Here is a 25,503-nt window from a genome sequence, read left to right as displayed (position 1 = left end):
AGGGCTATAAGAAAAAGACTGGTTGCAGGACTATTCCTGTCTCAGATAGATTATGGGGATATCATCTATCAATTTGCTTGTCCATCTACTTTGTCAATATTAGACCCTCTTTATCATGCGGCTCTCAGGTTCATTACAAATGCTGGCTATCAGACACATCATTGCATCTTATATAATATGGTAAATTGGCCGTCACTTAAATCGCGCAGGATGCGACATTGGTACATTTTTATTTATAAAGCGATTTTAGGTATTTTGCCGTCTTATATTTGTTTCAAATTTGTTCGTACCCAAAGTACATATCGATTAAGATCTAGTGATGTACTACTTTTTAATGTACCAAGAATGAGGACAGAAGCAGGAAAGAGGGGTTTGTCATTCTATGGTCCTTCGTCCTGGAATGAACTCCAGTCTGGATTTAAGATTGGTGCGCTAATTTCACTAGCTGCTTTTAAAAAAAGAATATCGGATATGCGGACGGACATGTGTAATTGTTTTAATTAATGGTGGGTGGACATTGATTTCTAGCCACTATTTTCGTTTGTTTATATATTTTAAATTCACTGCATCTTCACATGCAAATATTTTGTAAATTTTGTGTAAATCTGCGTTGTATTTTATATTGTAATTTATTGTCTTGTAACCTATGTTTGAACGTGCTATACAGGACTCCCTTGTAAAAGAGACTGTGTCTCAATGGGACTTTTCCTGTTTAAATAAAGGTTAAATAAAATAAATAATGGGAGTTTCTGATGAGTTTCTGATTGTTTTTCTTTACAGGGGCTAAGAGGACTTGTGGGGCCAAGAGGGCCACCTGGTCCACCTGGGCAGCAGGTAAGACAATTGCCCATCCATCATATTTACATAAAGGCTAGTTTTCATGTACAACATGAATATGAGGTGCTGTGGTGTAATTGAGATATATAATTGCTGCTTTTTTTGTGAAACAAAACCTTGTGTTTTGCTTTTAGGGAATTCAAGGCGTTGATGGTGTTCAAGGGGCAAAGGGCAACTTGGTGGGTCTATTATAAAGTTTCCCATGCATGTATTACACAATGTCTGCAAACCAATAAATTCTAGAAAAGAGCACAGTGAGGTTTAGTATGGTTCTTCAAAACAACATGTCATATATATAACCATTGAGAAATAACCTGTAGAGGGTCTGTTGCACTGACAGACAGGGTAGCAGATCCCTTGAGAACTGCAGAGCAAAGTTACTTCAAGCCTGCATTTTTTCAACTGACATATGCTGCTGTTAAGTCATGTTGGAATGATAGTATTTACAAGATGATTGCAGATGAATGACACGACAATGGTTTAATTACTGGTGGGAACTCAAGATTTTCTTTGAGCCCCAATTTTCAGAGTTGGGGGTGTGTCAATTAAAGAATCACAAGAGAAGCTAATTGATATAGGTTATAATTAAGGGAGTGATCCTGTGTTAAAAACAACTCAAGTTTTATTGACAACATCTGTGGCTTACCACAGAAAATTTGGACTCATTCCACAGTTTTCAAAAAGAAATGTGTTGACAGAAATGCACTTACAATGGAAGTATATGGATAAGTCCCATATGGGTAAGTCTCTCATTCTCAGTGTGTAACTCTCAACAAATTATTTGCTCTTTTTGCAAAATTTTGGTTAATTTTTCATTGTCAACTGTACATTTTAGTTTGTATGCACTTTGTGTACTATTGATTAAAACCAGCTATAAAGCTCGACAGAAAATACTACTCATTTAGCCAGTTTATGAGGCAACACCCCTGAGCAACAAAAATATATTTCCCAACGTTCTCAGTGACAGCTGGGGAGAGCTAAAACACATACTTAAAGCACCAATAATGCAGATCCTTTGCCATTGATTTTGTGGTACTAGAGCAACACATCATCTTGTTTAAAAAAATGAAATAAAGAAATAAAAATGAAATAGCCCACCATGTCCATTTTAAATAAATTTAACAAACACATAATTACAATTATGTCATAATTACACTTGCAAACCAAGTAGAAACTTCCCAGGAGGACTTGAAGACATCTTAAACGAATGCCTTTACAAAATGATGATTATTATCACACAAAACTGATGACTTTTCTACCATTTTACAGGGACCACCTGGTGAGCCTGGACCTCCAGGTCAACAGGGGAACCCAGGCATACAGGTATACATCTATCTACACTCCAGTATCGCCTACTGAAGCCATGCCAGCAATGTAAATGTACACTTTTGCCTTTTAATGAATAATTATGCTGTTTTTCAGGGCTTCCCTGGTCCACAGGGGCCTATAGGCCTGCCAGGAGAGAAGGTAAACTCTACAAGTCTTGCTTTATTTCAGTTTTAAAGCACTGATTGACTTTGACCCCTTAGTAGATGAGCATTTGAAAAGAAGTGTTGAGTGTGGGTGAGTGAGCATCTTAGTGTGTGTGCTTTTATTCAGATTTCCATATGAATCTAGACAGATAATCAATAGTGAAACCTCACGTACACACGCACACACATCTTCTCTCAAATGTGCCTAAGCACATTATGGATATTGATTGCAGTTAACAAGCTGGGCATGCTGGGTATAAAGAAGGTTTTGGTTTGTGGTTTGGATCAGAGGATTTAATATTGAGTGTGTTTGCGTGTGTGTGTTTTTATTTGTTTGTTTCTGCTTTTTTTTTTTTCAAACAGGGCCCTGAGGGCAAACCTGGAATGCAGGGCCTTCCTGGGATTGATGGTCCTCCAGTAAGTACTGTTCTCCAAAACTATCACAGGACTGAATTTTTTATTTGTTTTATTAAGTATCTCTACCAGCCAGCAGGGGACACTATGGAGCATACGGACACATGCGCATTAGCGAATTTCATCCGCTATCACAAACATTCCCAATAAATCTTCACAGCATAATTTTCATGTACAGAATGCTGAAAAAGTGATGATGCAGAGTCCTTAGTCCAGGCCTGGCCTTTTGTGCTGGCTCATTAGCTCTCTCACAGAAACAGGATGTCCCCTAATCAGCCTGCTGTCATGCTAACAACTGGTTATCCTGTTCAAATCACAGGGTCATCCTGGAAGAGAGGGACCCCCAGGGGAGAAGGGACACCAGGTGGGTTACAATCACACACACACACACACATCGCTGCTCCACTGACCTGAATAAGCGGTGAAACTCTGAAGAGGAAATGGAGAGAGCCAAGAGTCTAAATGCGGCACCACGCAGAAAAGCACTGCCCTGCCCTGCCATGGTCCCCTCTGTTTGAAAACTTTTGTTACAGGCGCTCCAGCTGCAGTCGCTAAATTATCACCGTTCACAAAAGTAATTGCACACTTGAATCAAGCCATCGCCATTGTGCGGTCATTGTTTCGTTTTCACCAATGTACCCTTGCGCTGCATCATCATCACCAAGCATTCATGCGAGTGCATTGTCGTCGGGACACATGGGCTGCAATAGTTTAATCGTAGATAAATGACAGGGTATTGTTAGTGCAGTGCTTTCCCCTTCACTAAACTAACATGGGCTCTTTTTCTATTCAGGGTTTATCAGGAGCACAAGGGCCGGTTGGATATCCCGGGCCCCGTGGAGTCAAGGTGAGCAGTTTTGAGATAGCAGCTTGTACGGTTAGCTCCAAAGACACTCAAAGACATTCTGTCTAGGATGGGGGACTTTTGATTGACAGTCCGACTGTGGGTGAATGGCAGACAACTGGCTCAGGTAGACCAGTTTAATTCTCCCCGGAAAAACCTTGACAGTGCGCAGCACTCATGATGGACAGTTGAAAACGCAACAAGGAGGAAAACGAAACCTGTCTGGGCTTGTTTGTGAGGAAGTGTGTGATGCCTTCAGCATGGGGTCAAGGAATAAAAATGGATTTATCCTGATAGCACATAAATCTACTCCGAAGTTGTCATCCAGATTATTATCGTCTGTGTCTATATTCTGTCACAATGGTGTTTTTATTTGTTGCTGTATGTCTTACCTCCAGCATTTTGTAAGCCGTGACTTTTATTACTTTAAACAGTCAGTGCTGGTATTCATGTCAAGACAGCCTATCTGAGATTCTGCCTTTCAGGTGAACATTTCCTACCTAAGGTTTGGAAATGTGCAGAGATCCCTGCGGTATACTGATATATTTTGTGCTTTTCTAACAGGGCGCAGATGGGGTGAGGGGACTGAAGGGTAGCAAGGGGGAGAAGGTAAGAGAAAAAACATAATCCACTTGTTTTCTCATAACAAAGCCAAGGTAAGAGAAGACACATTCAGTGTTCAGTGTAGTGATAAAGCACTATGCTTTATCACAGGATGTATGATTTTCTTGGCTTCTTGAGTGCATCTATGTTTTCATCTATGTGGAGGATTTTCAAGGTATTTCCGGCTAATTTAATTTAATTATTTTTGTCTGTTACAGGGTGAAGATGGTTTCCCAGGGGCCAAGGGTGACATGGGCATCAAAGGAGACAGAGTGAGTCTTTCCATTCAGCCTGAATAATGTGCTTGTTAAAACAAACATCATTATTATTGCTCAAAAGTGTTCCATTGCATTAAGTATTCAATTACAATATTTGAGTGGTCCCACGCTGTTTGTGCTGTTGATGCAAATTGCACTTCATATCATGCAGCTTGTTGAGGAAAGGTATTTTGCCCAAAACATACAACTAAAAAGCAGTGGTAACCACTCTCAAACTCTCAATTTCTTCAGAAAATGTAAAAGTGTATATTTTTGATGGCATAACTTGTGTGTGTGCATGCCCAGGGTAATAATGGGGCTCCTGGAAGTCGTGGTGAAGATGGACCGGAAGGGCTGAAGGGTCAATCAGGACCCCTGGGAGAGCTTGGACCTGCGGGCATTGCTGGAGAAAAGGTAATTGCTGCTTCTGTTTGGCGTTGTTTATATTCCAATTATTTTTGTTTGCCTTCAGTTTCCTAACTTCTTATTCCATGTGTAGGGCAAACTTGGTGTTCCAGGATTGCCTGGATATCCCGGCAGGCAAGGCTCCAAGGTAAAGCATTATCAATGAAATAACAATAATTTTTTTTTTTTTTTTTACCGAAATCTGAAAGCCGCAAGTTTCAGTCATGGCATATTAATATTTCAAGATCAACTTTTTACTGAGGATGATTAATGGCCATTTAGAGGCTGTTTTATTAATAGCTTATCTGAAACTACAATTATTATTTAGCTTATTTATGGTAATGGGACTTTAGAGGTTAATTTGTGGTTAATTAAATGTAGAGGTTGATTAATGAATGGAATGTGGTAATTGATTAACCTTCGAGTCGGTCCACAGGGATCAGAGGGCTTTCCTGGAACAGCTGGGGTGGAAGGAGAGAAAGGGAAGAGGGTAAGAGGCCGGTGCAATAGTACACTGTCCGAGGGACTACACATACCCTGCTGCATCAATGTTTATGTGCTCATTTTTTTATATGCTTTCTTTACAGGGTTCTGCTGGACAGCCTGGTCCCGATGGTGAAAGAGGTCCAAATGTAAGTCTTAAGCATGCTAATGAAATGTAAAACCTCTGTGGTTTTACCAAAAACACATACAGGGATTATTAAGGGAGCAGTCAATAATAATTGATTGAACTATTATTTTAATCATGCATCCATTATAAGCATATTTATGTGTTTGCTTCCTGTTGTTTGTAGGGTTCACGTGGGGGAAGAGGAATAAGAGGACCAACAGGAAAGCCTGGAGCCAAGGTAAGAAATCCATCCTATAGATTCCATTTTAAAAAGGTGGTCCTGTATGTGTTTAAATTCATGCAACGTCCCTTTCTTTGTCTTATTCACAGGGCTCTGCTGGTCATGACGGCCCACAAGGTGCCGTAGGAGAGCGAGTATGTGTTATCTATTACAATTCTCCTCATATTACACGGTCAATCAACCAGATTAATGTGAGATTTCACATTTCTTTTTATTGCCGGAGATAAATGAATAACAGTGTTTCTTCTGCTCTGCTTCAGGGCCCTCAAGGTCCACAAGGACGCGATGGAGAAGCCGGGCCAAAGGGACCAAACGTAAGTGACCAGCAAAGAAAAAAACTCTTTGAGAATAAAAGGATATCTCTCACGTTTTTTGTCCTTTCTTTTAAGGGCCCTCCAGGAAAGGATGGGTTGCCAGGTCATCCAGGCCAACGGGGAGAGCCGGTGAGTCAGTTCATATTTTAAAAAGAATCATTTCAGAGAAAGGTAACCATGGTCATGTCCCAAATGGTGCGATTGATGTGGACTGGTGACACATTTGATGTGACTTGTGAGCAGCCTTCTGAATTGTTAAATGACAATTAAGACCACTGTATATTCCACTTGTCATTTAATTACTCACACAAGTGCTTTAATGCAGACTTCACCGTGAATTACTACCTGACATTTTATACAGCATCACATCATGAGGACAGCATTTGGGACAGGGGCCATCTTGGGCTTTAAATTAATTTCCATAACTAGATACACTGAACAGTAATTAGTTGTTTTATAATCAGTGGGAAAAAACATTTTCACATTCATGTTTTTCCATACAGGGATTTCAAGGAATGACTGGACCCCCTGGGCCTGCTGGAGTGGTTGGCCCACAGGTAAGTCGATCACACAGGCTTGGATGAACAATGCCTTCCTGCTTCATGGTCTTTACTCAGTTCCATGAAGCTATGCAACATTTATGAATGTTTGATCTGATATAATAAAGCTGTCTCACTTATCTTCTATTCTAGGGAAAAACTGGGGAGACTGGCCCCACCGGTGACAGGGGACATCCGGGTGCCCCAGGACCCCCTGGAGAGCAAGGTCTGCCAGGAGTCACAGGCAAAGAGGGTGCCAAGGTTAGATATCAGCATTGAAATCATCATCATCACGTAACACCCCAAAAACATTCATCTAGTTATGTTACATTGCGCATTACACTCCATATGTTTCTGCTCATTTAATATGAATAGAGCTCCCAGCATGGCTCAGTGCCTATAAAGAGTGATGGATGACTCCTAATGAGTGAGAGAGTTGTGGAAACTGAGATCCATTTTTCTGTGTTCTCTGGTCTCCAGGGAGATCCAGGCCCTGCAGGGCTGCCTGGGAAGAGTGGTCCTGCTGGGCGTCATGGATTCAGAGGAGAAAGAGGCTTACCTGGCACTCCGGTAACATACCTCAGCACATCTGAGAGAATATCTTCTTATAATCCCTACTGTGATGGCTGCTACCTTTACATAAGTGACAACTGTTCCAATATGAAAGCAGGCTTTTTACAAATAGGCAGATGTTTAATGCTGTAGGATTTTTTTGACAACTATCTAATCTATACTGTCTTGCATTTATGGTCTATTAGGGTACTGCAGGTCTGAAGGGTGGGGAGGGCCCCCCTGGTGTTGCAGGACCAATTGTAAGTCTTTTTTCACCTTCCTCCTCTTATGTGTTTTCCTCAGTATACTTCACCTAACTAAAATGTTGAATTCCTTTGTCTGTATAGGGTGCCACAGGAGAAAGAGGACCCGCTGGACCTGCAGGTGCCATTGGTCAGCCTGGTCGTACAGGAGGTGTTGGCCCCCCTGGGCCAATGGGAGAGAAGGGCGAGCCGGTGAGTGTCGACAGGATATTTTACTCTGTGAAATGAGAAGATTTACTACTGTGCTAGAGTAGCTTCAAGAGTAATGACCAATTACCTCTGTTCCTCTTCAGGGTGAGAGAGGTTCAATTGGTCCTGCTGGACGAGATGGAGAACAAGGGCCTGTGGGATTACCTGGTCCTGCAGGGTCACCTGGTCCACCTGGAGAGGACGGAGATAAGGTACAGCTTCGGCTACTTTTTCAACAGTTGCTTGTGCTCAGGCTGGTTGTTGTTTATGAGCATGAGTATGTTTTTCAGGGGGAGACAGGAGGACCAGGGCAGAAAGGCAGCAAAGGAGACAAGGGAGAGGGGGTTAGTATCTCTATTTTGTCATAAGTGCTGAATAATACATGAACTTTCATTAGAGGTATGTATCACCATATCTCTGTTTTATCTCACAGGGTCCCCCAGGGCCACCTGGGAGCCAAGGACCTCCTGGACAGCCAGGATCACCGGTATGTATGAGTGTGGTGTGCGTGACCCAATGTGAGGGTGATGCTGGTTGGAATTCTGTATGTGTTCACAGTCCAGTGCTGATGTCTCTTTCAGGGTCTGGATGGGGAGCCAGGGCCCCGGGGACAGCAAGGAATGTACGGCCCTAAAGGAGATGAAGGTCTTCGTGGTTTCAAAGGGGCGACTGGACCACCAGGGTTGCAGGTACAGCATATGCCACATATCTATGGCTTTTCAGACCATCTTTCCACAGTTAGGTTAGTTAAACCAAACAAAACCTATGAAATTAGAGTTGGGGCTATAAAATACAACCAATAACAGAAGGTTGTTGGTTTTTTGGACGTTTTTGCAAGTAGACTGCCATTTTTAAGCCTGCATCCCTGTGTTGTTACATATTGAGCATTCTGTCAGTTCCAGATGTCCTTATCTATTGACTGCATGCATGAATGCACTGTTTGCAAAATCTTAGTTCATCTTCATCCAGATGGGGCATAGTTTTCACAGTTCATTTAGGGGAATAATCCACCTTAATTTTGAAACTGTATGACTCTAAATTTAAATGTGTTTATTTAGGGAATGCCAGGACCCCCTGGAGAGAAGGGAGAGAGTGGCCATGTTGGAGCTATGGTAAGATGTGCATTTCTTAAACTCCTCATATGAATATTTTGGCTCTAGTATAAGTTTTTAGCCTGTGTAATACCCCTAAATGCTACACATTGCATGCAGAAAGTTTGGAAAAAATTCAGTATATAAAAAAACTTTTTTAGTTCTTGAGTTGGATTTTTTAATTGAATTTGGGATGAATCACACAGGAGAATTATTCTGATTTAAACTGATCATAACTGAGTTGAAGTGTTCTTCCATGCTAGTCTGTGAAATGGTCTGATATAAAAAAAGTATATGAAGAATTCAGATGCAAAAGCCTCTAAGTGCCATTTGAAATTTTCTTCTAAAATTAGCATTTTATTAGGCTCCTATGTGAAGGTTCAGTAATATCACTTTAATGGCAATGAATAGGTTCTCTTCATTGCCATCACTGTGAAATGACTAAACATAAACATAGGAGCCTGAGAAAAATTTCAAAGACATTTTCAAATGTCACTTAGAGGCTTTTTGCATCTGAACTCTTCATATATAAATTAAAAAAGCACAAATTTCTACAGTCATTCAAACAGCCAGCTCTACAATTGAGGCATTCGAGGAGGTTCAGTTCAGCTCTGATGTGCTACCTCAGTTCAAATTCAAAGACCGCAAATATAGAAATGGAATTTTTAAATTCTCCAAAAGAAAGGAAAATTCAGAAGTACTTCTACACGCATGTTGTCCCAAACCTGAATGATTCCTCAAATCATGTCACTTGTCAAAGACAAGAGTGCTGTTAACTTTTCTAAGCCAGTGGTTCCCAAACTTGTTCCTGGAGCCTCAAGTACAACTCACATTTACACTTTTGTTACATTAACATAAAATAGTAGTTTATAGTACAAACTTGTTCATGAAAAAATAATCATTCACTCGAGTATCACATTAAGTCAGTCCAACGTTCCAAAACAACACAGCATTTCTCTTAATAGGACTGTGTGTAGGATGAGAGTCAGTAGAGAACTATAATACACTGAAAGATGAAACCATGAGAGAAGCTGTGTGAGACTGGGGCATCATTCATGTGTGTGAGTGTATAAGTGTCAGACCTGTGTGAGCCGAGAGTGACAGAAGAAAGAGAGTGGTGCTGGTTCTGAAGTGGAAGGCAGCGTGACATCTGCTAATCAGATTACCGTGAGCCTGGGCTGTCTAATGAGCGCACTCCTTTGTGACAGTCTTCTCACGGCTCCGTCAACCATGAAGGAATGCAAAATAAGATTCTCAATGGTTCCACACACTTGCACGATTAGATGAAGTGCATCAAAACCGGGCAAAAACAAAGCCACAGGACCTCACTGGGAACATCTCATCCATGAGTGAATGCCGAGGATCATGGGATTTCCAGGACCTAATGCATAGCCACTGAATTTCCCATTTTCGCTGTACCAGTTTGTGTTAAGCCTCTGTGATGGATTCTGGAGAGTGGGGTATTGTATATTTTTGAGACTACACACTCAGTCTTGGTGTTGATCCTCGCTGTAGTCTATCCAGCTGGATGCTTCATGCTGTACTAATATCTCTCGGTGGAGACCGTGTGCGGTGTGCTAGCAACAGTTTTGGCCAGTTTGATTAATGGCTCGTGTTCTGCCCTCCGCAGCAATAAGAGGTATGCCTCAGGCATTGAGAATTCATGCAGTGTAACCAGAGAATGGAGAAGCGAGATGGTCTTCATTAAAACGCAGACACAGCACACAGAGAAGAAATTTCAGGCCGCCTGTAATAATAGCCTGTCACCACCATGTCAGACATGTACAAAAAAAACACCCCTGACACAGAGAAAGGTGCTGATTGTGCAAAAAGAGGAGAGAGAGAGAGTGAAAGAGAGAGTACATGTCTAATGATATGTAGGAAATGCTTAATCTTTCTGCTTCTCATCAGGGCCCTCCAGGACAACATGGCCCACGTGGCCCCCAGGGACCCATTGGGGGAGAGGTAAGTGTCTTTGTGTTTTCCTTCCTGTCTATCAACCTCCTGTGCAGTAGGGTTCAAGTGCAGGACAGTAGATTAGCGCTGATTAAGGATTGTTGTCCCAGTACTGCTGAGACATAATGAGGAGTCTTTGTTTCACGACTCCAAAGAACCTGTCCTGTGTATCAACACTCTGCTGCAGATGAAAACCCCCCAGGCTGTTATGAGGCCACATACGACACCTCATTTCTCTTTCCTCAGACTTTCATCCTCCCCATATCTCTTTCTCCCCACCCTCTGCTGATTTTGAGTGTTAAATTATTAACAAGAAGTGGGATATGATCCTTCTGCAAGAGTTATATTTACTTCTCTATGAATGATTAAGGAATATTAGACTATCATCCCTGAGAGAGAGTTATATTTACCTCTATTAATGGTCGCCTTTTAACATCTCCCATGTGTTAATAATTGAAAAGTGAGAAAACCGAGACAGACGCAGCAGTGACCTGTACACCAGCACTTTCACAGAGCGGGAGAGGAGAAGAGAAGAGTTGTGTACCGGGGCTCATTGTGCCCACCGTATGAAAAGCGGACAGTATGGATGTGCTGGTCATCTATTTGGCTTCATGTGTGCACCTCACTTCAAGGCACTCAGCAGAGAGACTCCAGAGACCAGGGCAGCCACTTCAGTTTAGACTCATTCGAGATATTCATTCTCAGCCACTGCAGCCATAAACGCCTCAGCCAGGAGGAAGCTGAACAACATGGCGTTTTAGCTTAATAAGATTGCATATGCACAGAGAGCATGCTCGGTATTCTGTAATCTCATCACTGTAATGTCAACAGTCTGCAAGTAGAGGAGACAGCCTTGCGTGCATTATGTATGAAACTGACTCAGTTTTGTTTTGTGTGGCAAGGGTCCTCAGGGCATGCCGGGCGGAGTGGGCCAGCCAGGAAGGGTGGGAGAAAAGGTAGACCTCTCTCTCACTGTGTATATGTACAAGTGTTTTTGTGATTTATGGGGGAGGTTGTGTTTATTTGTTGGAGGGTACTGCCTCTGTAACTACGTGAACATGTAAGCCTAATTATGATGGATGGTCGCTTTCTTTCTTTTTGCTTCTCTTTGTCGGTCTCTTTTGCTCTGTATCTAGGGTGAGGATGGAGAAGCAGGGAATCCAGGAAATGTGGGCGAAACTGGCCCCCCTGTAAGTAATTTCTTCCTGTTACCTCTTTTCTCATTAGTCTTTGATCCCCCATGTATCACTAAGCACCCTGTTGCTTTAATGTCAAGGGAGACAAAGGTGAAGTGGGCGAGAAAGGTGATACTGGCCCCCCTGGGGCCGCAGGACCCCCAGGAATCAGAGGCACACCTGGATCAGATGGACCCAAAGGACACCCAGTGAGTAACTATTCCTATAGTTAAAACTGTCAGGATATTTTTACTCTGACACCATCCATTTTCCTCAATAGGGTCCCCTTGGATTTCCTGGAGACGCAGGGGCCCCTGGAGAGCCAGGTGCTAATGTAAGTGCAGCAGCACCTGCATTAATACAAGCTTCAAGATTGATACATTTTGATGGTAATTTCACGTGGTTATTTGAATATAATTTTGGTTGTAGGGTATAGATGGTGGGCCAGGAGCTAAAGGGGATAGTGGCGAATCTGGCAAAGCTGTAAGTAGAGTATTCAAGCACTTAGAGATATCGATTTAATGATACATTTGTAAAACTAATTCAAGTAAATATTCTGTTTTGAACAGGGATCCCCAGGAGCCTCAGGAGAGCCTGGCCCTCCAGGGCCACCTGGACGGAGGGTGGGATTCTATTGTGTACTGAATGATTCCCATACTATAAAAAAAAACCTCTGTAATCTAATCACTAGTCTCCTTCTACACAGGGTCATGTAGGTCCCGAGGGAAAAGAAGGGAAACAGGGAAAAAAGGGGGCAAAGGTGAGTCTTTTAAAATAAATCTTCATCTAAACTCTCATATAGCATGGCATAGTTTTACACAAGAACAACTGACATTTTTATCTTATTTAGGGTTCTGCTGGTGCCGAGGGTCCAATGGGAAAAACAGGGCCTGTTGGACCACAGGGACACCCTGGAAACCCTGGTCCAGAGGGGTTGCGTGGGATTCCAGGCTCTGCTGTGAGTCTAAGCACATCTATGTTACAGTATGCCAATCTGCTATTGATAGCAGATATCGAACAACATTACTTACCCGCTCTTATTACTGATCTCTCTGACCGCTTAATCTATCTTGAACTTACCACTCTGTTTGGTCCTTTTTAAGGGGGAGCAAGGGTTAAATGGGCCTCCAGGGCAAACGGGACCCCCAGGACCTATGGTAGGGTTTTCACCACTTCTTTCTCTCCCATATCGATCTATAACTGTATCAAATGCTGCTCTAAGAAAAGAAGGCAAATGATTTGGGGCTTGTAGAAAATTCTGCCTCAAAATGAAATTGAACTTTGTGACTGGCTTTGCTTTATATAGGGTCCAGCTGGATTACCAGGACTGAAAGGAGATTCTGGCATTAAAGGAGATAAGGTATGAGGGAATCATAAACACTTGACACTGTGAGGTATGATACCTGACTGCATCATAGATGTGCTCGTTTCACTTAAAGGTCCCATGGCATGAAAATTTCACTTTATGAGGTTTTTTAACATTAATATGAGTTCCCCTAGCCTGCCTATGGTCCCCCAGTGGCTAGAAATGGCGATAGGTGTAAACCGAGCCCTGGGTATCCTGCTTCGCCTTTGAGAAAATGAAAGCTCAGATGGCCCAATCTGGAATCTTTGCTTTATGTCGTCATACGGGGAAAGGTTACCTCCCCTTTCTCTGCTTTGCCCGCCCATGAGAAAATGAGGCGAGCGCAATATTTTTTTTTTTCCTCAAGAGACATCATGGCTTGCAAACGAGCGAAGCATTGTTTTTTGGCACTTCAGATCTGTTCTACTCTATGAACTGTCACATACTGTAATACAACTGAATGCCCAATAAAGCTGTTCACATTTACATATTTTCTGTTGTCATACATAAAACAAGTATAAATAGTAAACACGACCCATTAATAATACATGTTAACCCTTGAAGGCAAACTGAAAGCGCTGCTTCTCTGCCGCTCGCTGGTCAGAACCTTTACAGTCTATGGTCACAACAGACGCCGAGAGAGGAGAGTCAGGAGAGCGGGAGAGTCAGACCTCGTGCTCGCGGGGCAGTACTGGAGGCATCTTCCAACTGAATGATAGGTTTTTTTGTTAGTATGTACCCGTTATGGGAAAAAAGCCACCAAAAGGGTCTGGAAGTTACTACATATTGTTCTAAAGACGCGCTCGTGTGTGAGACACGGGAGCTGATGGCAGCGGGCCGTGGATATTGTTGCGGCCCGCCCAGGTAAAGTCTATGTGTGGGAAACACTGACCGTATCCAGACACAATATTTTAAACGAACCATTCGGAGATGGTCCTGCTGTAGCCGCTGAGTTGCAACTTCTTCATCCGGTGCTTCTCCATCCGGATCAGATTCTGGGTCAAACTGAAAAGCTTGAACGACTGCGTGTCTACGAGCCATTGCGATACATCCACTGTCAACATTAGTGCATGGTACCGTGGCCGCAAGCTGGTTAAGGCCACACACCCACCCTCCACCTTGCCCGCCTCTCTCCTCCTCATTAGCATTTAAAGCTACAGACACAGAAATGGCACGTCCTAAGGAAAGCTCATTGTGGGACTGGCTCGTAGTGGCTGAAATTCTGCACCAAGGCTGAATTTCGGGAAGGAGACTTCAGATACAGTACTAGGGACCACTTAGGCCTATAGAAAAGCATCCAAAAAACAGCATGTCATGGGACCTTTAAGCTCATTTCACGTAACCCAAACAATACAGCTTGAGAGAGCTGAGAACATAACTGAACAGCTTGAAACCAACAATTACATCTCTCACAAAAGTCAAGCATAAAACTCTCAAAGCATAACTTCCCGGCACTGTGCTCACTGTGAAATATTGTGAAGTCTTTGTAATTGTAATGACTTTGTAATTGTAATTGTAGTGCACTAGTCTAGCTCTGCTGTTCTTTGTGCTGTCTAGGGTCATATTGGGCTGATTGGACTGATTGGACCTCCAGGAGAGATGGGAGAAAAAGGAGATCGAGGCCTGCCAGGAAATCAGGGAGTACAAGGCCCTAAAGGAGATGGTGTATGTATACATTTCTGCTTTTATAAACAATTTATACTATATAGTATATTAGCATTAGATTTCTGGTCTGTGTTGGAGTTTTTCATTGAGTTTTATTAAAATGTATGTATAATTATAGTAGGCAACTGTAATGCACAAACATTCTCAATCACAAATTCTCTGAGCACATGCTAAAAAAATTAAGAAAGTTAGAATGTTTCATGAGAAATGTTCAATTAAAACGGATTTTTAGCTAGAATTTTTTTGAATGACCAATTTCTTAGAACGTTAGGATGCATTTTAATTTAATATCTATTTTGTATATTGATTGTTGGGCAAATGTTAGCATGAATGACCAATAGCCACCATAGAGATTTTCATCTTGGTTGTCAGGTGCCAATGAAAAATATTAGGTAATAATACTGAAACTGTTACAGTGTAAATATATTAGAATCATGCTACACATACACCCCTTAACTGCCTTTGTTAAGGATGGTCTTAAAGAAAATGTTATTTTGATCTCTTAATAATAGGGTGTTGGTGGTCCCCGCGGCCTGACTGGCCCACCTGGACCCCCTGGGTTGTCTGTGAGTTGTCATTTTTATATGCATTCCTTTTTCTCACTCTCTTTATTGATTATCTCTTGGTTTTATAGTGGAAAGGCAACTACTTTTGAAGGTACCTGTTAGGTTTAAATTTATTTGTGGAATCATATGCCTGTTTTTCATTACTGATATTCTCTTTTTCACTGGTAGGGTGCAATAGGTGAGAAAGGATCTAAAGGAGACCAGGTCTGTATATATATATATGTATATATATATTTCATTGCAATCTTGTTTTTCAGCCTCTCTGTTATATGGTATTTGTTTGTTTTGATCTGAGCTTTTGCTTCTGTTATGAAACCTGAGTGAAAGACATTGTCAGTGCCTGAGTTGCATTCTGCTGCTCTATCTTGGATAATCCCTCTGAACGAATCGCCATATGAGGCACTGAGTTGGCAGGGCCCTTTGAGGGTTGTGCCAATTTTAGGGATGCCTGACTAAACTGTTTCTGTTTCTCTTCCCCCAAAGGGAGCCATCGGTTCAAGAGGAGATCCAGGACCTGCTGGCCCACCTGGACCACCTGTGAGCCATCATAATATCTCCTTAATTTTCTGTCTGTTTCTGCTTTCCTGTCTCCTCATGTCTCACTCTGTTTCTCTAGGGCCCATCAGCCACTATGATCGAGCCTCTGCCATTCAGAGAGGGACGTAAAAAGCGAAGGAGACACTCAAACCGACAAGGAGCCGGAGCCAGGGCAGAGAGCGAGGACGAGGAAGCAGTCCAGCTCAACATGGAGGATTTCCTACAGGCAGACGAGTCTCTGGATGAACCAGAAGGCATGGAGGAGGTGTTTGCTTCACTCAACTCAATGAAAACAGAGGTGGAGCTCATGAGAAAACCACTCGGGACCTTCGAGAGTCCTGCCCGCACATGCAAGGAGCTGATGTTGTGTCATACAGAATATAAAGATGGTGAGGAATTTTACACACATTTCCCATTAGTTAATTAATTTCTCCGATGGGGGGAATTCACTAAGAATGCCTGCTAATTGTGCCCGTCTTGGTTTATTTGCACATGCTGCCTGCTGCCTGTTCCTACTAAAGGAATTATGCAAATCAGGTAACAGCGCACAATCTAAGCTGAATAAAATTTGCACAGTGCAATTCTCTTATCAAGCAGGTCAGTTCAGAGTGTTTGGTTGTAAAAGATGCTGCAGACAACCACAACCTGACAAACTTCAATGGAACTACATGGAATCACTAAATAATAGAAAAATGATCTGCACACTGTTAATCTCCCTTTATTCAAAGAAATTAACCGTGTGCAGATCTTGCAGGCCAAGACATTTTTGGATGTGCGTACTTTAACCCTTCTACTATATAGAATCACTACATTCTACCAGATACCTGAAAAAGCTTTAAAAAAAAAAAACAGAATGTGGCAATTAGAAATGGCGCTTATTGAGGTTTCTTTGAATTTTAATTTGTTTGAATTTATGCATTTAGCATTTGCAAAATGCAGTTTGTCAATTTATGCTTCTCTGGGAATCGAGCCCATGACTTTGGTGTTGTGAGTGCCATACTCAGTTTGAGCTACAGGCATGTCTTCATTTTTCATGAAATACATTTTGAGTCTACATCAATTTAAATTCAGGAATTGAATTGTAATTTAAAAAGAATTCTCAATTCTGAATGCCACATGACCTTGGCAAATAGCACTAGCAGTATCTTTAATGATTCTAATTTACATAGAAAAGAGTTGTGTTTGTGCTGTTTGTGTGTTTAATACTGAAAGTGACTATTTAGTGAATTTTCCCCATGTTATTCTCCCCAGCTAAATGATTATTTAAAAACTATTTAAAGAGGTCTTGCAATCCACCCCCTCTTAGGTGAATACTGGATTGACCCAAACCAAGGCTGCCATCGAGACTCCATTAAGGTTTTCTGCAACTTCACTTCGGAGGGGGAGACCTGTCTGCACCCTGATAAACGATTTGAAATGGTGACACTCATACCATACTCACGTACACTACACACGTCTTCCTACAGTCTCAGTTCAATAGGCCTTCTGGAGTCTGAAGAAAAACACGTCTGATCTGTCTTCTCATCTCTCAATACAGGTGAAGCTGGCTGCCTGGAACAAAGAAAAACCTGGCAGTTGGTACAGCCAGTACAGAAAGGGCAAACAGGTGCTTTTTCCTTCAAATGTTTTTCTTTCATCTTTTAACTGTCTTACTGTCAGCATGCATGCAGCACCAAGTTTGAATCTAGACACCTTTTTGTTTTAGAACATTTAATTTCATTGTCGCCCCACAGTCTGTTAGAAACATACTGCCTGATGCAATAAATAGACCAGTTGTTATATAGAATTTTTACTCTCAAATTAACAGCAAAACATGGTGAAAGAGATTTTCTAAACTGTCAAACAATCAACTGAGGTGCATCACTCAATGGGTGTATGTCTTTGATAAAAAAAATAAATAAATGGTATGTCTGGTCTAGAAAAGGGATATGATGGAATTTATATGCGTCTCTATCTGAAACGCCTCGGGCCAAACTCTCTTGAGTGCACGCTAGCGACCTCCATCCGTCTTGACTCATTAAATGTAGCTTGAGACTAAAAGCTAAAGCCTTTTTCACTCGGAGCTCATTCGTAAGGTGCAACATCTGACCTTGTTATGGAGATTTAGGCAGACAGATGTCACTCTTTCCTGCCTTCATTAGAAATAAAATCTAGAAGGGGTGTGCGAGTTTGTATGGATGTCATGCAATAAATGTGTCTAAAGAACCGTCTTTGATACTTTTAAGCTGAGTGCTCCTTACCCATGATTCCCTTTTGCTGCAGTTCTCCTATATTGACACTGATGGAAATCCAGTTCCTGTGGTCCAGCTGACCTTCCTGAAGCTCCTCAGTGCCACAGCTACGCAGACCTTCACCTATAGCTGCCAGAACTCTGTCGGCTGGTATGACGGGGCGAGCCACAGCCATCAACATGCCGTACGGTTCCGTGGCAGCAACGATGAGGAGATGATGCAAGCCAAATCGCCCTTTATCAAAGCACTGTATGATGGTTGTCAGGTGAGGAGATTTCTATTTATGAAATTAAAATAAGCAGATTTTGGTTTTGATATTGAGCTACACTACTGTTCTTTTTTTTTTAAGGAATTAATTTTATTCTGCAAGGATGCATTAAATTAATCAATATTTATAATGTAGCAAAATATTTCTATTTAAAATAAATGGTGTTCAGCAACAACTGTGTTTTCAACATTGATAATAATGAGAAATGTTTATTGAGCAGCATATCAGCACGATTTCTGAAGGACCATGTGACTGGAGTAATGATGCTGAATATTCATTTACCATCACAGGAATAAATTATATCTTAAAATGTTACAATAAACAAAAGCAATATTATATTAATGTTACTATGATATTTCTGTTGTTGTTTTTTTACTGTATTTTTGGTCAAATAAATATAGCATTGTAAAGCATATGAGATTTTTTGTTTCAGAAAAAATCTTGTAGACCCACAACTTTTGAATAATCTAAATAGTATTTAAATAGTATAAACACTGTAATCAGTGTTTTAGTTTGTCAGACAACCAGTTTGTCCACAGGTTAGTGAACAAACACCCTCAAACATATAGTGCAATTTTTAAATAGAAATCAGGCATGTAAAAGTAAAAACTACACATATTTGGCTACCCAGCAAATGAGCTATACCAGGGCTATTCAATTAACTTCATTTGAAGGCCAGATTATCGAATTGAACATTTGAAGGGGCCAAGGGGGTGGGGGGCCGTCCCAATTTTTTCTGGGGGGGGGGGGCTATAAAATTGGAAATTCAATTTAAATGCATATTCAGCTGTAAAATTAACTAATATTACCAACAGTAACATCTATAAAAGGTTAACATTAGTGCTGTCTGCCATTCAATAAAACAAATAATCACACATTTTTTCTGTAATTAAAAAATGTGACTAAATGCATATTAATATATTTGTGTCATATTTTCACACTGAACTTCTAAATGAATATAGAAACAACATAAAGATGGTACATTTTTAATATGTATTTAATGGCATCTTTTTACTAGCCTATTATTAATGAAGAAGTATCATTGATACAAATAATGTTACTGTTGTCTCTATTAAATCTATATATTTTAAAAAATATTTAATATTTTTTATTATTTAATATTAATTTAATATTACAGTATAACTGAAATATTGTTATTTTTAACATTTAATAGGCTATAAATATAAAATATGATAACTTTATTTTATAAGTGAACTTAAAACAATCTTCACAAACTATAAATTGTATGCAAAGGCTATATTAATTATTCTTTATTCAAGCTACAAACGTTAATGAGCAAGCAGAGCAGTAAAGTGATTTCTCATTTTCTTTAGTTCCTTGATTTACATCAATCACAGACAGCAGCAGGTTTCACTTTAAAAGCAGCACCGTTTCGTTAATAAAACCTGACGCGGATGTGTCTCATATCCAATTTTCTCCCAACTCTTTACAGTAATTTGGGATTTTATAACTGATTTAAGACTGTGTTTATGAGGTAACTCACTAAAACCAAATTTTTTTACATTATTGTGTGTGGTTTTGTCCATTGAAGCGCTGGCATGCTTGTCTGAAGTGGCTCAGCTTATAAGTACAGCCAAACACGCAGATTTTTAAACTATACTTCCTGCTTTGATAAAAATCTTCGTCCAGTGTCGTCGCTATTTCTCGCCAGAAGTTATGACCGATAACACTGTCTTTAAACTTGTTTAAACTAACTAACGTCACAATTGTGGATATCTCATAACTCCCTCACATAAGAGCTTGTCAACGCTGCCATCTTGATGTTGCAGTTTCCGGTAGATTGTTGTTATTGCGTCTCTCCCTTTTCTTTTTGACTGGCCCGGGCCAATGTTGCCACCTTGTGGACAAACTAATTAGTGCAAGAACAATTCAAGGCAAATGTGCCACCTGCATACTCTTCCTCGGGCCGGATGAAGATGATTGGTGGGCCGGATTGGGCCCACGGGCCGCCAATTGAATAGCCCTGAGCTATACTGTATGCATCTTTTAATTCTCAAGTATACATTTGACCACACTGGCAATCTTACATAAGCCCTTTCACACAGTAATACCATTCTCACATCGTTTTCAAATGACAGGTAAATTCATACCGTCAGATTGTTATGATTGGCTCAGAGCCGTTGAATTTTGAATTTCAGTGGCTCTGGATTGGCCTAGAGTAGACATCTTATGTCAGCGCGTTATGAACAGAATTCTGGCAATTTACTGGCAATGTTACAACTTCTCAAATTGCCAGAACAAATTTACCAGTATTTTTGAAAAGGTCCTGTTAACACATGATGTATTTATGGCAATTTACCAATAATTTTCCAGTAAAGTCTGTATGTGTGAAAGGGGCTATAGACTTAACATATTTTTTTCGATAGTTGCAGTACTTATTCCATTCAAAATAAATTAACATTTTATTTGCAGGGTTTAAATCTGCATATCCTTTCACAAAAAGCATCTGTGCTCAAATCCCAAGTTAAATCCACAGTCCTAATCCATTTATCATGGTGGAAATCCAAAGAAGGCCAAACCTCCACCAATGTTTTTGCTGCTTTAAATGAAGTGCTAATCTAAAGCAGCTCTTTTCTGGGGTGCCTAAAGAGCCTGTTTATGCCGTCACCGTGTGTTTGTTTGTAAACAGCAATTTTGTCTGTATGGAAAATATTAGTTTAACACTTCCTTAGAAAAAAATGCCCACACTTAGTTTCTTGGAGTTTAATGAATCACCAAATTAGCCTTCTGTCAGTGGAGAATGGGGAGCTAAAAACAATCAGAACACGCTAATTCTAAAATAGCACCCAAATAAGCCTATTTCAGCAAGAGTTTAATGCTTTATCCAGCAGAAGAACCTCACAGGGATACACTCAGCAATTCATCCCAGAGCAAAAATACACTATAAAAGCCTTCTTTCAGCTCACATTTTATTTTCTTCCCACAGACACGTAAGGGTCAGGAGAGGACCGTGTTGCAGATTGACTCTCCGCGATCAGAGCTTCTTCCGGTCATAGATGTGGCAGTATCAGACTTTGGGAATAACAACCAGAAGTTTGGCTTCCATGTTGGACCAGTGTGTTTTAATGGCTAACACAGTGCGCTTCATCACAGGACTCACCAGCTAAAGAAACGAGGCCACGAGTGCTATTTATTACACAATATGTAGACGGTGGGTTGGTGGCATGTTTCCAAATGACTTTTGAACATCTGATGGGTTGCAAAAGCCCAAAAATCCATGGTGGCTACGCAAGGATGCCAACCAGGACAAACTAAGCACATTTATCAAAGGGAAGTCTTTTTTTTATCTCTTTTTCCATCTGTCTTTATACTGTACTCACCTGTGGATTAAATTATGAGGCATGACCTGCTAGAGTTCCCAGAACTGCTCCGACTGAAAAACAAATACATAACTTGTCTGTCATCTGCGCCACAGACCGTTTTAGCCCGTAGCATATATGTTGAATTTACAGCCTGTGACTGGGATCTCATATTTGTTTGTCTCATTTGATAGCGATGATTTGAAATTAATTTGCCACTTGAGGGATCAGCTTTGACATTGAAGAGTAAATATTTCTGAGACCCATTTTCCTGCCTTGACTGCAATGTGATGCCAACTGAGGCAAATTTATACCTCTTTACTAGTTTGACAAGAAAATACCACCCCGATCTGTTTGTAATTCCTCATTTGGATATTCCCTCGCATCAAACTTGCAGTTACTCATCTTTAATCAGTGCAAGCTCATACATAAACAATGTTAAATAAGGCCCGAGCTTTTCAAAATGCAAAGCAGTTTATGTGCATGACTCAAATTTAGACCAGTTGCTTATTAATATGTAAAGTAGTCTGCTCACTTAAGCTGCTTGTCTTGTTAGCGGGCAGCCTAGTATGTTTGCCTGTCAGTGATCCATGTTTCCATGGTGCTAGAGTATCAACCTTTGTTCATTACACTGAAGCCTGACTAAATTGTGCTTCTTTTTTATGTAAACACATTCGTATCTGAATTTGTAATTACCAAGTTCCTGATCATCAACCTCAGAGTATCGTGTGCTGTGTATGTGTTGATATGTCTTGTTTGTTGTGTGTTCCCACTGTGGTGCTAAGGTGATTTTTTTTTTTTTTTTGCTGTGTGTAATAATAATTTGTTGTCTCAGGGGCAGAGGTATTAAAAGGGAAGACTTCTGTGTTGCTTAATAATACTAATGGAGGGAAATAAACACTAAAAAAAGTGCTGTAATATATAGCCAATATAGTGTAAAGAGCAGGCAAGCCAATGATGTAATGCTGATATGTATATAATATATTGGCATACACAAAAATGCTGAGAGTAAATGCATCTTACCCAATGTTTACTCATAAAATAATAAAAAAAAAGGTTTACTCTCGGTTGAAAATGAAAGAAGAAACTTCCAAATCTGATTAGTGAGCAATGGCGATCAATTTTACACTATATTTTCTCAATTTGAACAAAAAAAAAACATTAAATTTAACTATGCACTTTTTAACTTTAACATTAAAACATTTTAAAGTTAACTATACACTGCAAAAATATTTTTTACTCAGTATTTTTGGCTACTTTTCCAGTACATGACATACCATGTTTTGTTCATCTTTTTTTCTAACTAAGCAAGTTTTGGTGGCCAGTGGGGTAAGAAAAATAATCTTGTTTGAGTTTTGTTTTTCTGACCCCATTGGCAGATATTTTTCTAGTTTTAAACATTAACGCAATTATTTTCTTTTCTTCAGAAAACAAGACTTGTGTCATTTTGCAAGTAAATTTATCTTGATTTAAGAATTTTTCAATATTTGTCCTGGGAAGCAAGACAAAAATACAGACTAAGCCAAGGATATCATTTGATTTGGAACTGACATAAAGCAAACTATTCAATCTGTTAATCAGCACAACACATTTTACAATATTCTTTACAAAAATATTGATTATCTGTTGGCAGGGGTTGCTTGATTTGAAACTACATAATGTGGAACAACCAAATTTGTTAATTGGACAATCCCAGAATGACTAAATATTAATTGGCCTGGTTGCTATGGTATCCTCATTCCTAAACTGAGTTCAGTCCTGCCCATCCTGACCTCTGAACCCTCCTTTGTAGATTGTCTGTGCTACTAATTTTACATGGTGTACAGTTATTCTAAAGTATGAATGATGATACTAATCTGTTGCCTGGCAGTTGTATTTGTGAAAAAGTGATGAGCGAATTAAAAAATGCTTTTCTTTTAAGGAAACCTTTTCATTGTCTTCGAAGTGCAAGCAATTTTGGGGGTTCTGAGGCAAGTGTTTTTTTTGGAGAGGATCAGAGGCACTGTGATGTCTTCTGTAAAGGCAACAGACAAGCAAGTGCTCTCTCTGCACTTGTAATCAACATCACTTCCTACCGCGCAGATGTAATCAACTCTGATTCACTCCCCAGTTCATTTATTTCAATTAACTTTTGTTTCCTTCCCCAGGAGAGGAACCACGAGGAGAAGGGGAAGCAGACAGCCCTTTGTGTGTACGTGTGTGTGTAAATAATGAAATGGCTTTAGATTAAAAAGTGAGCCAAGGAGAATTAACCATATCTGCGGAGGGACACAATGAAATAGGGGAGGGAATTGGCAACCCACCCCGTTCACCTCCCCTTCGTTTGTCCCTGTCTGCTGCGTGTTTTGCTAATGCGCTTTTCTCCTCTCAACCTCTGCAATTATTTATAAGCACACAAACCAAGCATTCTGAAACCAGTAAGAGATACCCGCTCACCTCTTGAAAGTGAATAAATTGCCTTCATGTTGTTGGCACAACAAGCGCATCTCCTAGAAACACCTTATTATCCACATATCGACGCTTGGCCATTGCCCCCGGCGTCAACATCCGAGGCAGAAGGTACCCCCTTTGCGTCGCTTTTTCAACGTAGATACACGTCCATATAAATCCCTCATATTCTGACGCGGGGGGGGGAGCAACCAACGAATCTCTCGCGTGGGCTGGAGTTCAGGTTTCATGGTCATAATGACAAATAATTTGGCTAGATGTAGGCATTATCTTGCAATAAAAAAATACAGGTTTAAGTCTGCAAAGGATAGACTTTTTAAATGGGTCACACCCTCAACGTCGGATTTTGACGCATGCAGAGGGTCAAAATCAATTTGCGCTCTTTACAATGAAGCGATTTGCGTGTTATACTTGTTATATTGATTTTATACAACTGTTACCAACTAACGAAGTTAAGACATCTATTTGTATTTTCTACCGTTTAGATTTCATTTCTGTTCGTTCATCCTCCGCCCCCCAAAATAGATCCAAACTTTGCTTGGCGTTGCTAAGCAACGCAGCAGTTAATCTACGACTTGGAAGTTCAGAGAGAGCGGCTATAATGTGCATATTATAGTTTGACCGGAGCAGTTGTACAAAATAATAATAATAATAATGGTTCTTGCCTCTGTACCCTACTTCACGTTGGCCAATCAGCTACTTCAGCAGTGATACATCATTGCATGCGACGATCCCATGCACCATTGCGTTTCTCGACTTCCATACACGTGTAAGTACCCAGTCAACATTCTATCACGGGTCCCATGTGGGCCCCAAATATGGGCCCTACATGGGTTTGTCCATGGGTTCCATGTGGGCCCCATCTGAAGTAGCCCATATGAATCTCATATGGGGCCTGACTGTGACCTAATGTGGGGTCCAACTGGGCAACACATATAAGACCCATATTGGTCCCACTTATGACCCAGATGGGGCCAATATGGGGCCTAGATGGGTTTGTCCGCGGGTTCCACTTGGGCCCTATATGAATTAGCCCACATAAATCTCATATAGAACCTGAATGGGGCCCAACTGGGCAACATACATAAGACACATATTGATCTCGCTTTGAAACCCATATGGCATACACCCATATGTGCCTGTTCTTATTTGGTTTTTTGACGCATCAAGCCTGAACAGTATTTATAATTATCAATTCTAATTTACCTGTGATAGAAGAAAAATAAAAAATAAATTAATAATTGATAAAAGCAAAATCAGTATTTTAGTTAGGTGAATGTCAGTTTTTTTGCTTGAATATTCCACTGTTCATTAATCTACAAAATCTCAAAACATGAAGTGCAATTTAAAAAATAAATAAA

At 40.5% G+C, this 25,503-nt stretch overlaps 1 protein-coding gene across 1 annotated transcript in view; it reads left to right on the top strand.

Moving 5' to 3' along the window:
• LOC306850023 (uncharacterized protein) overlaps positions 1–23,610 on the top strand; it is a 69,387-nt gene extending 45,777 nt beyond the window's left edge. The window contains exons 21-67 of the mRNA XM_079385437.1: positions 781–834; positions 972–1,016; positions 2,107–2,160; positions 2,260–2,304; positions 2,673–2,726; positions 3,043–3,087; positions 3,517–3,570; positions 4,132–4,176; positions 4,389–4,442; positions 4,734–4,841; positions 4,927–4,980; positions 5,269–5,322; positions 5,420–5,464; positions 5,627–5,680; positions 5,773–5,817; positions 5,944–5,997; positions 6,073–6,126; positions 6,501–6,554; positions 6,690–6,797; positions 7,017–7,106; positions 7,295–7,348; positions 7,436–7,543; positions 7,645–7,752; positions 7,831–7,884; positions 7,974–8,027; positions 8,122–8,229; positions 8,599–8,652; positions 10,543–10,596; positions 11,490–11,543; positions 11,724–11,777; positions 11,864–11,971; positions 12,043–12,096; positions 12,192–12,245; positions 12,332–12,385; positions 12,469–12,522; positions 12,613–12,720; positions 12,866–12,919; positions 13,069–13,122; positions 14,665–14,772; positions 15,285–15,338; positions 15,507–15,542; positions 15,822–15,875; positions 15,955–16,264; positions 17,182–17,294; positions 17,413–17,481; positions 18,138–18,371; positions 21,322–23,610. Coding sequence (XP_079241563.1) covers positions 781–834; positions 972–1,016; positions 2,107–2,160; positions 2,260–2,304; positions 2,673–2,726; positions 3,043–3,087; positions 3,517–3,570; positions 4,132–4,176; positions 4,389–4,442; positions 4,734–4,841; positions 4,927–4,980; positions 5,269–5,322; positions 5,420–5,464; positions 5,627–5,680; positions 5,773–5,817; positions 5,944–5,997; positions 6,073–6,126; positions 6,501–6,554; positions 6,690–6,797; positions 7,017–7,106; positions 7,295–7,348; positions 7,436–7,543; positions 7,645–7,752; positions 7,831–7,884; positions 7,974–8,027; positions 8,122–8,229; positions 8,599–8,652; positions 10,543–10,596; positions 11,490–11,543; positions 11,724–11,777; positions 11,864–11,971; positions 12,043–12,096; positions 12,192–12,245; positions 12,332–12,385; positions 12,469–12,522; positions 12,613–12,720; positions 12,866–12,919; positions 13,069–13,122; positions 14,665–14,772; positions 15,285–15,338; positions 15,507–15,542; positions 15,822–15,875; positions 15,955–16,264; positions 17,182–17,294; positions 17,413–17,481; positions 18,138–18,371; positions 21,322–21,468 — 3,537 coding nt within the window. The 3' untranslated portion in view covers positions 21,469–23,610. The remainder of the gene's footprint in view (positions 1–780; positions 835–971; positions 1,017–2,106; positions 2,161–2,259; positions 2,305–2,672; positions 2,727–3,042; positions 3,088–3,516; positions 3,571–4,131; positions 4,177–4,388; positions 4,443–4,733; positions 4,842–4,926; positions 4,981–5,268; positions 5,323–5,419; positions 5,465–5,626; positions 5,681–5,772; positions 5,818–5,943; positions 5,998–6,072; positions 6,127–6,500; positions 6,555–6,689; positions 6,798–7,016; positions 7,107–7,294; positions 7,349–7,435; positions 7,544–7,644; positions 7,753–7,830; positions 7,885–7,973; positions 8,028–8,121; positions 8,230–8,598; positions 8,653–10,542; positions 10,597–11,489; positions 11,544–11,723; positions 11,778–11,863; positions 11,972–12,042; positions 12,097–12,191; positions 12,246–12,331; positions 12,386–12,468; positions 12,523–12,612; positions 12,721–12,865; positions 12,920–13,068; positions 13,123–14,664; positions 14,773–15,284; positions 15,339–15,506; positions 15,543–15,821; positions 15,876–15,954; positions 16,265–17,181; positions 17,295–17,412; positions 17,482–18,137; positions 18,372–21,321) is intronic.
• The last annotated feature ends 1,893 nt before the right edge of the window (positions 23,611–25,503 follow it).

The sequence above is a fragment of the Barbus barbus genome (genome assembly GCF_936440315.1).
Source record: "Barbus barbus genome assembly, chromosome: 3".
In the NCBI taxonomy this organism is placed as follows: domain Eukaryota; kingdom Metazoa; phylum Chordata; class Actinopteri; order Cypriniformes; family Cyprinidae; genus Barbus; species Barbus barbus.
The sequence above is the reverse complement of the archived record's forward strand: the minus strand, read 5'-3'. Positions and strand labels throughout refer to the sequence as shown.